This window comes from Elephas maximus, chromosome 9 (genome assembly GCF_024166365.1).
Source record: "Elephas maximus indicus isolate mEleMax1 chromosome 9, mEleMax1 primary haplotype, whole genome shotgun sequence".
In the NCBI taxonomy this organism is placed as follows: domain Eukaryota; kingdom Metazoa; phylum Chordata; class Mammalia; order Proboscidea; family Elephantidae; genus Elephas; species Elephas maximus.
Genome location: NC_064827.1, coordinates 81,954,514 through 81,967,249, shown reverse-complemented (window position 1 = coordinate 81,967,249; position 12,736 = coordinate 81,954,514). Strand labels below are relative to the sequence as shown.

Below are 12,736 nucleotides of genomic sequence, written 5' to 3'. Positions count from 1 at the left end.
AGAATTCCTGGGTACGACTTGTCTTCCAGGAAACTGTGAGCCCCACAGGGCCGGGACTGTGTGAGGGTCTTGCTCACAGCCATTTCTCTGTGGCCAGTGCAGTCGAGGTTCAGCAAATACTGAGTGAATGAGTGAAGGATACAACAAAGAAATCAGTTCTGCACATGGGAAATTAGGGACATGGGGCTGAGCCCACCCACCTTCTTCTTTGTACCTTCCTCTCGGCTCAGGGGCTCAGAACTCATCTGCTGGGGGACTCAGGGGTCTTTCTGATATTCTAGGAGATTCTTACGAATCCAAGCAAGCAGGATGCTGGGAGGAGAAATAGCCTCCCCCCCGCCCACCCTTGCCAAAAAGCCAAGACTTGGATTTGGTTCTTTCCAGGACCGAGGCTTGAATCACATGAATGCTCATCATTCCTAAGTGAAGCATAGTTAGTGATAGGGGCCCTGGGTCAGACTAGGCAGGGTTCAAAACCTGGCTCCATCATTTACTGACTATGTGACGCTAGGCACCTGATTTCATCCTCAGAGCCTCAGTTTCCCCATCTATAAAAGAATGAACTCTGCTAGGTTGGGGTACTGACTCAGTAGGGTTCCTGACATGTGTTGAGTGGCCCCCTGATGACCATTCACTTCCCCCTACTCCCCCTGCCAGTCACCTGGCCGCAGCCCAGCCTGCTTCCCTAGGCCTCGGTGGAGGCTAGGAGCAGCCAGACCCCACTGCTGCCTTTCATCCCAGACAGGAAGGCTCAGCTTAGCAACTCAAGGATTTAGAACAGATGTCTGGGAGCTCGCAGGGGGCTGGGAAAGCAGTGACCTCCATCCCAGCTGACCGGCAGACTCTCCCTCCCCTGCCCTTCACCGGACTCCCTCCAGGGCACCCCCAGCCAGAGCAGACCGCCCACTCTCCCTTCCCATGAGCCTTCAAGGAGTGGGGAGAGTGGGGGATGGAGCGAGTAGAGGTGGCCTGAGGACTGAGAGGAGAGGGCCTCCACTGGGGACAAGGGTCCCATCGCCAGGGGGACAGTGGCATAGCAGAGGGGATCTGGAGATAACCCTGACAGCCTCAAACCTCTCCTTCGCCCCAAAGTTATGCAATCCCTGGCTTAGCTTAGAGCTGACCAAAGTCATATGGAACCAAAAATGGGCTGAGTCTGGGGCTGCGTGGATCCCCAGCTCCCCGTGTGCATAAATGGGGCCCAGGGTCAGGGCGTCTCTTGGGGGCCAGGTTGGCCAGGTCCAGCATTTCTCAATCCTGACAGTAGAGCCTACCCTGCAGCGGAACCTCAGCTCTGAGCTATTCTCAGCAGAGTGACATTTTCCACACACAAGAACTATCACGGCACCTGTAAGTACTTGGCTGACCCAGCCAGGCTCATGGAACCCACACAACCACCTTGGGAGGTAATGATTCTTATCTCTATTTTACAGGTGAGAAAATTAAGGTGCAGAAAGGCAAAGTTGCTTGTCCAGTGGTGGCTGAGCTGGGCCTGAGTCCAGAGCCCTTGTTTTGTGATTTCTGTCCTATTCCATCTCCCAGAATAAGCAAAATAGAACTCTGAGCTGGGCCTAAAAGCCCCAGACAGGTGAGGTGACACCTTTATTTACTCACTCACTCATTTATTCACTCTCGCATTCCTCCATTCACGTACAAACACCCCTGGAGCATCTCCTGTGTGGCTGGAGCTGTACAACGTAATGGAAAGGACACCGGCTTAGGGTAAGACACGTCGGGGTGAAGTCTTGGTTCTGACCCTTACAGTGAGTGGCCTCTCTGAGCCTCAGGTTTTTTCGCTTATAGAGGGATAGGAACCACCCTGCCTCCAAGGGTTCTAGACAGAGTTCAACAAGGTCACCAGCTAAAGAACAGGGCCCAGCGCACAGCAAACACTTAGTAAATGGGACCCATTGATGTCAAGTCAATTTCAACCCATAGCTCCCCTACAGGAGAGTAGAACTGCCCCTGTAGGGTTTCCAAGACAGTAATCTTTACAGGAGCAGACTACTAAATCTTTCTCCCTAGGAGCCACTGGTAGGTTCGAACCACCAAAGTTTCAGTTAGCAGCCAAGGGCTTTAATCACTGAGCCACCAAATGACAACTGCCCCCAAATACAAAAACTTGGACGCCTCCCTCCCTCACCCCGCCCCTGCTTTGTTAGTGCCGGCCTGAGCCCCTTTCCCCTGCTGGCTCTGGATTCCACTGACACATGTAACATATCAGCAAAACCCACACCCTCTGCCACGGAACAATATGTCTCCCTTGCAAGCCCCCACCCTATCTCAGATTCCTTCCCCTGTGGCCTTGGGGTCCTGCCAGCACCATCCAGCCAGCACCTTCCTTAGCCTCTTCCCCCCATTGGCTTCCTGTCACCTCCACCTGGGTAGAGACCCCACCCCATCCAGAATTCCCACCTACTGGTCCAGACAAGTCAAGAGAAGTTGATGACACCCCAGGAAGTGAGCTTCACCAGCACTCCACCAGCAGCTGCCTGCTCTGACGAGGAGGGTCATGCTCCCCCCACTCCAGTATCACCTCCCAGTCCTCCCCATGGCACTGCCCCCTGGGCTAGGAACAGCCAACTTTGCTGACGAGTGGTGGAGTTTGTGTTAAGGACTTTGTACACAGGTTCATATCAACTCTCGAGTAGCAGCTGTGTGTCTTTGGGTAAAATACTTAACCTCTCTGAACCTCAATTTTCGCATCTGAAAAACGGGGATACAGTTCCAAAACGCCTTACCCGAACTCTTTGGATCCAGGTATGTTTTAGAATTCAGAATTGCTCAGATTTTAGGAGGATAATGCACTGCATTTATCATAGATTGTGTTAACACTCCCAGCAGGGTGTGGGGCTGCAGACTGTACTCAGATGAGATTTCAGTAGCAAATTGTATGAATATTCACATGAAGTGGGCTAAAATAGACTACAGATAGCCTCGGGTCAGATTTAGCAGTCAAAATGAGTTATTAAAAAATTTTTTTTTGGCTTTCAAAGCTTTGGGGGACTTTGACATTGCAGATAAAGGAGTGCGTGCTTGTGAAAATACTCCCTCCCCGGGACAGCTGTGGAGACTGCAACCAATACGATGCTTAGGGCAGTGTAGGGTTCAAGGAGGATGCTTGACTGGGCGGGTCCGGGGCGAGGGGCATTCCAGTTCCCTAAAATTGGGGGTGGCTGGAGAGTGAGGGCTGGACGCAGGCCTCTGAATTCTAATTCGCGGGTACGAAGGGGTAAGTTTTTGCCTACTAGCCAAAAGGTTGGTGCTTCAAATCCACTCAAGGTCACCTCAGAAGACAGGCCTGAGAATCTACTTCTGAAAAATCACAGCTTTGGAAAATCTATGGAGCACAGGTTCTACTTAGGGTCACCATGAGTCTGAATCAATTTGACGTCAATTGGTTTTAAGGCTCTCTGCACCTTAGCAAAAGGAGCCCTGGTGGCACAGAGGTTAAACACTAGAATATTAACTGAAAAGTTGGTAGTTTGAACCCACCAATGGCTCCTGCAGTTGGCTTCGGTAAAGATTACAGCCTTGGAAACCCTTTGGGGCAGTTCTACTCTGTCCTACAGGGTTGCTATGAGTCGGAATTGACTCAACGGCATTTGTTTCTTTGCACCTTAGCATGGGGTTGGGTGGAGGGAGGCATGGGCAGAGCAGAGGCCATGCCACCCAGTCAAGCTACCCAACAGCAGGATGAAACTTGGTCCTTCTACACAGAGGCTCAGCTTTTCTGGGTGATGAACACTTGGACTCCTCTCACCAGAAAAACACCCAAAGACTGCATGCAGCCATCACAGGGCACTGTAATTGTACGCAGACTCACCTCTAGGCAAAGAGCTCCTAGAGGCTTTAGGGCCCCTCTAGGCCCCAGGGGCACCCCCCAGTCAATCGTACCAGCCACTAAGGTGCACATGTCCTATTCTTGGGTCCCCCCATATCTTGGTCCTCCAACCGGGCGCACAGCAGCTGCTGCCTCTGCCTTCCGCCCAGGATGAGGACAGGGAAAGAGGTGGCTGTGCGCCGGTGGTGCTTACCCAGGCGGAGGGTAATGTTGACCGAAGTGGGGTACTGCACGCCAAAAACCATGGACGGGCTCTGCCACCAGGTGCTCTCATCCTGGCTGTGGAAGTCGGTGAGGTAGGAGGCGTTGTGGTGGCGATCAGGGTCTGCGGCGTCACAGCGCTGGCACTGAGCCGCAGCGCCCGGCGCTCCCACGTGCGGGCAGAAGTCCTCCGGAGGGTGGCCGCACGTGTGTGAGGCTTCCGCGCTCCTGCCAAAAGCCGCGTTCTCGAACACTGGCAGGCAGCGCTGCGGGCGCCCCTGGCCGTCGTAACACGCACCCATGCCGGCGCCAGCAGCCGGTGGAGCCAGCAGCGCCAGGCCGAGCAGGAGCGTGACCGCCCTCATGGTCAAGAGCACCGACGACCGCTCGCGCCCGGCTGTGCGCGCCTGGCTCTGCCTGCCGGGCTCCGTTCGGGTGGGATGGACAGTGCGCCGGGGTCCAGGACCCGCCTCCCCTGGCGGGCGGGACCGCGGCAGGGCTGGGAGCGCAGGAGGGAGGGGCCGACGACAGGCAGCACCCCTTGGGGGGACCACCTCCAAACTGCTCCGTCCCTTCGAGCTCACCCCCACCTGGCGGACGTGCTGGAGAGTGCCCGACTTTGGAGTGGCCCGACTTGCCTTCTGATCTTGGCTCTGCTAGGGGACCCTCGCCTCTTTCAGCCTCAGTTTTCTCATCCGTAAAATGGGGCTTGTAATGGCCAAACGGAAGGCTGGAGGCCAGACGATGTGGAATGTTGGGTGCCATGGCGATGAGCTGGGGCCCTGTCCTCTAGCGGTTTGCATGGGCTCTAGGCTGTGAGCTCCTGGCGGGCAAGGATGATATGTGCCTCATCCTGGTGCCCTCACGGCCTGTGCCAAGTGGAGTTCAGGAAATGTTTATGGAATAAACAGGATCAGGAGCCACACGGCTGGCAGAGGCTGACTCTATAAAGGTTGGACCAGAAGCTCCTTTAAGAGGTGCCGGTGGTGGCTGACATCACCCAGTTTCTGCCACAGCCCTTGGAGGGACCATCCTTTTCTGGCTAGCAACTTTAGTTGAGGTCTTTGACCACCTCCTCCCATACTCTTCGCTTCCTCCTGGATTCCCAGTTTCCCTTAGGCCTAGTGGTGAAGTGGTTGTAGTTAAGTGCTACGGCTGCTAACCAAAAGGTCGGCAGATTGAACCCACCAGCTGCTCCTTGGAAACCCTATGGGGCGGTTCTACTCTATGGGTCAGAATCGAGCCAACGGGTTTGATTTTTCCAGTTTTTCCCTATGCTCAAACCTCTCACTGAGCATGTTCACCCACTAGGTGGAGGCATTGGCCACCATACAGGGACTGGCCCTTTCGCCCCCTAGTGGCCAAGGACACCACCGGGAGCTGACCATCCTGGTCAGGCAAGGGGGCTCAACCGCCCTGACTCTCCTCTCCGCCTCTCTTTCCTTCAGCTGCCTTTAGCCCCAGACTGTTGTGTGTGGAGCAGCCAGGTCGATAGGAAGCCCAGATCTGGGTTGAGGGTGTAGGGGTAAGGCGCTCAGAGCAGGAGTGACTCCCAAGAACACACAGTGAGTAGAGGCCAGAGCCAGGACTAGAACCCAGGTGTCCCGCCTGCCTCAGGGCTCATTCTGCACTTGTCCAGGCCAAGGGATAGGGGTGGGGAGTGGTGGGGGAGTGGGTGGGACAGATACAGTGTCAGCCCCTCATGGGGAAAGGGAGGGAAAGAGACCTTGCCTCGCTTTGGGTCCACCCCTCTCCAGGTTCCACATATCAAAAAAAATCATTGGCCCCTCTGCCTTGCACCTGGGTGGCAGGGCAGCAGTCCCCTCAGCCCCCTCCCCTGAGTGCACCCCTGGCTCCATACAAGTGCTCTCTCCATGTGCCCATATGACAGCCACACTGGCACAGGGTCCCCAGACTCAGTAAGTGCCACACTTGGCACACTGGCTTTGAGTCCACAAAATGGGTTTGTCAGAGACCCGCTGGCTGAGGGTACTTGGACCAGCTCTGCCAGGAATGCCTTTCTCTGAGATCTTTCTGGATGCAGCCCATTGCCGTTGAGTCAATTCTGACTCATAGCAACCCTGTAGGACAGAGTAGAACTGCCTCCATGGGGTTTTCCAAGGCTGTAATCTTTACGGAAGCAGACTGCCACGTCTTTCTCCCTCAGAGCTGCTGGTGAGTTTGAACCACCAGCCTTTTGGTTAGCAGTCAAGTGCTTAACCTCTGCGCCACCAGGGATCCTTCTGGGCACAGAAGCCCCTAAACATTTTTGTGGCACTTCCATGGGGCAGACCCTGCCAGGCGCTAGTGCTTCAGGGAGTGCCCATCTGGCCTACTACCAGCAGAGAGAGCTGGGAAAATGGGCCTCGGGGTGGGAGGCGGGTGAGTGGAAAGGGCATGGCTGATGAAGTAACTGTGTGTGCAGAGCGGGGAGGTGGGAAGCATGGATTCTGAGGTTGGCGATTGGCAGAAATAAAGCCAACAGGGCTGGAGTTCTAGGTGAGGGGCTTGCCCTTTGCCCTAGCTGTGGCAGGGAGCCAGGGAAGGCTCTTGAGCAGCAGAGAGCCCCCTGCCAGAGTTTCTTTTAGGAAGATAGATGAAGTGGAGTCCAGGAGGCCTGCATGGAGGTGGTGAGGCCAGGGAGAGGAGACACTGCCCTCGCTGGGTTGTACTCTAGCTGGGGACTTGGGGAGTCCCTGCAGAGGCCTGGCCTCCCGCTTGGAGCCATGAGCTGGGTGGTGGGATCCCCTCCCTGCAGCCCACACACCAAGGGTTAAAACCTTCTGGGAGAAGGAAGGATGGAGGAAAACCCTGTAGTTCTGATTTGCTTAATGAACATTAATTAAGAAGACAGAAGATTCCTTCGGGACAGAGATGAAAGGCCCTTTAATTAAATCTGGGGAGAGGCAGCCAGGGCCCTGCTGATCCCACCTGACAGCCCCTGCAGCAGCCCCTTTGGAACCCAGAGTTGGGGAGGGGCACTCATCTGAGGGGAAAAGCAGGCCTTCAAGCCTTGGGGTCCAGACTCTGGAGGCTTAGGAAGGAGCCTGGGCTGGGACCAGCTTCACATTTGCTGCTAAGGTACCTTGATGGGCTCTGCCCCTCTGGGTTGCCTCGGTTTACCCATTGGACAGTGAGAGTGTTGGTCGAGGTAGTTTCTGATGACACCCTGTGGTGCAACGGACTTTCTAGCCGTGGTCTTATAACTCCTACCATAGGATTGGGTGAGACTGCTCACACAGGGATTGGCCAGCTTGCTAATAATGCAAACAAGGTGCATGGCACCCTTGTGGGGGGTGGGACCATGCAAATAAGGTATTTGGAACCCTAATGAAGAGATTGGTCAGTTTTGCCATTCCACTAGGCTTAAAATGAGCCATCCCAGAGGCAGAAAGGGGGGACTTTACTACCAGCAAGAAGAAGAGACAAGAGCAAAGTGCATCCTTTAGATCCACGGTTCCTGCACTGACCTAGACCCAGGAGACAGAGAGACAGCTGTAACACTGGAGATAGCCCCAGGCTGTGAGAAGCAGTGGCAGAGAAACAACAGACAGCCAAACGAGGAGACCAGTGAGAAAGGGCACAGTGAGCTTCCTCATCCACAGAGTAAGGCAGTTACGGTGGGCGTGCCGACCTATGGAACAACAGAACTGAGCATGGTTGCAGAGACTTAGTGGTGGAATGGGGTGCCCTGGGCACTTATTGGCAAAGTTAAAGAACTTTGTAACCTTTGCCCAAGCAGAGGCTGTTGAGGGGCCAAGAGGCCAAGCGCCAGAGAGGGGCCTGCCTGCAGGCACGGCTGAGAAGAGGCCGTCCTGATCGAATAACTGTATCCTGAGTCATCCCTGATCTTGAATTGTAATCTGTTACTTCCCTAATAAACCCCATACCTGTGAGTATGATCTATGAGTTCTGTGTGACCATTGCAATGAATTATGGAACTCAGCAGAGAGTGCCGTGGGAGGGATGGTTGGTGTCAGAATTGGTGAAGATGGTAGAGAGAGGAGGCATGTCTGACCTCCTCCTCACAGGAGTCAGCCTTGGGCTGTTGGTGTTGATAGTGATTCTCTCTCCTTCTCCATGTGAAGTCAGATGAGGAGGTCAGAGGCCTCCGCCTTGCCATTTTTACATACTCTATATGGCTCCAGGGTTGCGTAAGTCTGTGTTCTCTGTCCACATCCTGGACCTCAGTTTTGCTTCTGTCAAGTGGGGAAACTTCACCCACTTGCCAATAGGCTGCAAGGGCAGGAGGGAGGAACCAGGGATCTACAGAGGGTGTGTGGGGAACTGTGGGAAGAGGGAAGTCAGTAACTGACTATTCCCCAGCCCCCACTCCCTAGACCCCTGCTGCCATTCCTGAGCCTATCTGCATTGACCTCTGGGGTTCCATCTTGCATTTCTGAGCAAGGACACGGTGCTATCACAGAGGCTTGCTGGGCACCAAGCCTGGGCTGAGTGTTCCACCTGGATTAATATAATTATCGTTATCCCATATTGCAGCCAGGGAAACTGAGTCTCAGCCCAGGACCACCCAGCTAGTCAGCGACAGCCTGGATTTGAACCTGTGTGCCTGGCCCCAGAGCCGGTGCTCGTTTCTGCTTGCCTCTCACCTCATTTCATTCATTTACTCCATTAGCGAGTGTCTTCTCTGGGCCCACTCTGTGCTGGACACCAGGACACGGGTTCGCTAGGCCACGACCTCATGGGGCTTCCCCATGAGGCTCCTCTGGGGATCAAGGAGACAGAAAACAAACTGATGAATTAGGTAGTGGCTGATCATGATAAGAGCCACATAGGAAATAAACAAGGGGTCAACAGAGATAAACTCTGGGAGGGGGTGAGTTCAGTTTGGGCAATCAGGGGAGGCTTCTTGGAGGAGGTGACAGCTCAGAGAAGACCTGCAGGATGAGCTGGGAGGCTGGGTGTAGAGGGAGGGAGGGCTCATGCTGATGGAAGCTGACAAGGGGCCCCTCAGCTGTCACCATCACAGAGCATCTTCCCAGAGCACACATCCCCCAGGAGTTAACAAGTTCAGACAGGCTGAGGGACATGACTGGCCTTGGGGCATGCCACCACTCAGTCCAGCAACTTTCCCAACCCCCCTGCTGTGCCCAGCCAGAGTTGGACTCAAACCCTGGGATGGGTTAGCCCTGGGCAGCCCTTCCCATCAGGAGGGCCTAGAAGGCTAAAGAATGCCCCCCTTCTAGGTGGTGCAGGGGCCAGAGGCCAGGCTGGGGACGAGGGAACAGAGGCTATCCACTCATTCAGGGACTCACTTATTCCATCACCGGGCAGACATGCCAGGCCCTGGGCTGGGCACTGGGGACAGAGTGATGAATGACAGCAAAATTGTCCCTGCACTTGGGGGAGAGCCCAGACGATAAAGCAGTGATTTTAACACGGGGGGTGATCAGAGTAAACACCAGGGCTGTGAGAGAAAGAGGAGATGCCTAACCCAGCCTGGAGAGGTCAGGGAAGACTTTCCAGAGGTGATGGGGTCTCAGCTGATAGCTGGAGGAAGAGGAGGTAACCAGGGAAAGTGGAAGAGTGTTCCAGGTAGAGGGAACAGCATATGAAAGGCTCAGAGGCAAGATAGTGAGGAATTGAAGGAAGCCCAGTGTGACTGGAGCCTGGAGTTTGAGGAGGCAGGGTGGGGACAGGTAAGGGGTGAAGCTGGCGGGGTGGGTGAGGACCAGACCACAAAGGCCCCATGCCCTGGTGATGAACCCTGACTTTATCAGGGAGCCTCGGGAAGGTTTTCCGCAGAGACATGACCCAAGCAGGTTTGGTTTCGGAAAGTTCCCCCTAGTTGCTGTGGAGAGAACGAGTTGCAGGGAGCCAGCATGGAAGCAGAGTGACGGTGCAATGGTAGTTGCCGAAGGAGCCTTGGGAGACAGAGTGGTGGCCTGGCGCTGGTGATGTGGTCTGGGGCAGGGGCAGAGTGGCAAGTTCCAGAGATGGGAGCAAGAGTCCCCAGTTGGGCTAGGGGTGGGAGAGTGGGGGAAGATCAGGGTGGTGTCCAGGCCTCTGGCTGTGGCACCTTGGAGGGGCTGCCATCCTGAGACAGGGAGCCCAGCCCAAGGAGCAGGCCTGGGGAAGTCGGGGAGGTAAATTTTAAGCGTGTGCCCAGAGGTCATTCGGAGGAGGTATCCAGGAGGACCATCTTCTCCCAGCTTGGCCCCTCCCTCAGTGTGTCCTTGGGCAAGTCCCTTCCCCTTTGAGGGCCTCAGAATTCCCATCTGTACAATAAAGAGGTGGCAGAAGGTGGCCTCTGAGGCCTGTCTAGAGCAGCCTCTCCTCCCCAGACCTCTCCCAGGGGTCCAGGCTATCCGCTCCTCTGTGAGGGCCTCCAACCCTAGATCCAGCCTCTGGCCCCTGCTAGTTCCAGCTTCCATCTCCTCTGGGCACCCAGGGTCCTTGGTCCCCGAGAAGAGCTTGGCCCACATAGACATGGCCATGCCAAGGCCCAGAGGCTGCCCACACGCAGCCAGCATGTACAGATGGGCACAGGTCCTCTAGGCCTCAGCGTAATGTCATTTCCTGGGATGTCAGGAGCAAGGAGCCCATTCTGTGGGCAGATCAGACATCTTAGCTTCCCCACTGTGGGTTTTCTCATCTCTCCAGTCAGACTGTGAACTCTTTGATGGCGGGGGCTGGGTTGGCCTCGTGAGGCTGTGCCCCTCCACCCTCAGCACCCTCTGCACCCTGTGTAGACACTCATGGGCTGAATGATCTGAGGTGCAAGCAAGCAGCAGAACAGGGTGCAGAGTTCCCAACAGAGTAACCAGTTCCCAGAGGACACTGGCCCTCGCCGGTAGCTCTCACTCCAGGGAAGCTGTCCTCAAACAGTAATTTTGTTTCCGAGCTCTTTCTGCTGAGGACAAGGAAACAGTAGTTATAAGTCACCAGCAGAACCTAATGAGGGAGAGGAAGGTGCGAGAAAACAACAACCATACTCCAGCCGCCCTTGGGATTCTCAAATCTGAGTACCATGAGATCCCCGGGGACTGTTGGAAGGTCCAAGCCTGAGCCAGGCCGCTGTCCGTAACTCTAGCCACTCTTAAGGGTCCAAGTCTGGGGGTGCCTGCCTTGGCCTCCCCACCTCTGCTCATCCCCCTGCAATGCATCCCCACCCAGCAGGCAGTGGAGCTTTCTGCCCACCCATCTGCCCACCGAGGGTCTGGCACAACCCTGCAGGGACTCCTATGAGCCTTGAGAAAAGGCGACCTCTCAGGCCTCAATTCTTAAGACCCCTCCCAGAGCTCCTGTCTCACTGGCTGCTTCCTGACCTTCCAGTGCACCAGGGCTTTTGCACCTGCCAGTCCTCCTTCCTGAAATGCTCTTCTTCCTTTTCTCACCTCCTGCTGGTCCTCTCAGGCCTCAGCATAATGTCACTTCCTCAGGGAAGCCCTCCCTGATGCCCCCCTCTTTATTGTACTTCTAACACTCCTCATTCCCCCTTTCCCACCAGACTGCCGGTTCCAGAGAACAAGAACCCGTGGTTCCTACTGTGTCCCTGACATACACCCAGGCAAGGTATACACTAGGTGGTCAATAAATAGTGTGGAATGAATGAATGAGTAAATGAGTGAGTGTATGAAAGAAGCTGGGGAGGAAGAGGGCAGGGAGGGAAGGACAGAGGAAAGCAGGAAGGAAAGAAGGCAGGAAGGGAGGTAGGAAGGGAGGGAGGGAGGAAGGGAGAAGGAGAAGGAAGGGAAGGAGTGGGGTAGAAAGCAGGCGGCAGGCAGAGAGGAAGAAGTCTGGCAGAGAGAAGGGGGCTTGTGGTTGGGTTGCCACGATGGCGCTGGCCCTTTAAGGGGGAGATGAAGGCCAAGGGCAGGGAAAGAACTGGGAGGAAAGCCCAGGACAGGAGTGATCCATGAGTGCACCTCGCCTGCCCTTCACGTGGCTTTATTTTGAAAACGTGAACTTTACAAATGTCAGGGAAAGGCGGATTCTCGGCCTGGGACCATGCAGAGCTGATTAGCATTCCTGTATCCCCCACTAATGGGGCTCTGCAGAGGCCGTGGGAAATTTATGCTGCCTGCTGGGGCCTATGCAGAAGGCCATGGCAAGGCAGCCTAGAAAATAAAACCATAAGGATGCCGAATATATGCCTCCCCCAGGAGGGCCTGGGACAGTGGATATAGCATAACCCCCATAGATGGGTGGAAGCAGCGGGCCGACAGGGGGCGCTGTAGGGTGGGGAAGTCGGGTTGGAGGATATCTCTTTACTGCACCCCCTGAGACTTGGAGGGGTGTGTTGAACCTGGTGATCCCTCACCCCTACTCCTCTCCCTGCTCCCCCCCAAACGCATGCATTGGGTCAGGCTCTGTACCTAAGACCTCGCTACAGAATCATCTAGATTCACCCTCAGGACATCCTATTCAGGAGAGGGCATTAGCCCCATGCTACAGGTGAGGAAACTGAGGCTCAGGAAAGGGAAGTGATTTGCCCAAAGTTGCATGGCTGGAGATGTCAGAGCCAGGATTTGATCCCAGTTCTCTCTGATGTTCTTACCAACCTCTTTGTCCTGCCCACCTCCCTTATTTCTAGCATAAACCAGATTTCGGACGGTCTACACCATTGGTGCCTGATAAGAATTCCCCCTGCCAGTGCTAAGGGAGCTCTGCATAGGTCTTGGAGCCTTTATGCACACGCCATTCCCTCTGCCGCACACGCCATTCCCT

General features: G+C 55.2%; 1 protein-coding gene across 3 annotated transcripts in view; it reads right to left on the bottom strand.

Moving 5' to 3' along the window:
- LAMC3 (laminin subunit gamma 3) overlaps positions 1 to 4,479 on the bottom strand; it is an 80,890-nt gene extending 76,411 nt beyond the window's left edge. For all 3 annotated transcript variants that reach the window (XM_049896163.1, XM_049896162.1, XM_049896164.1), the window contains exon 1: positions 4,038 to 4,479. In XM_049896163.1, coding sequence (XP_049752120.1) covers positions 4,038 to 4,410 — 373 coding nt within the window. In that variant the 5' untranslated portion in view covers positions 4,411 to 4,479. The remainder of the gene's footprint in view (positions 1 to 4,037) is intronic.
- Between the last annotated feature and the right edge of the window lie 8,257 nt (positions 4,480 to 12,736).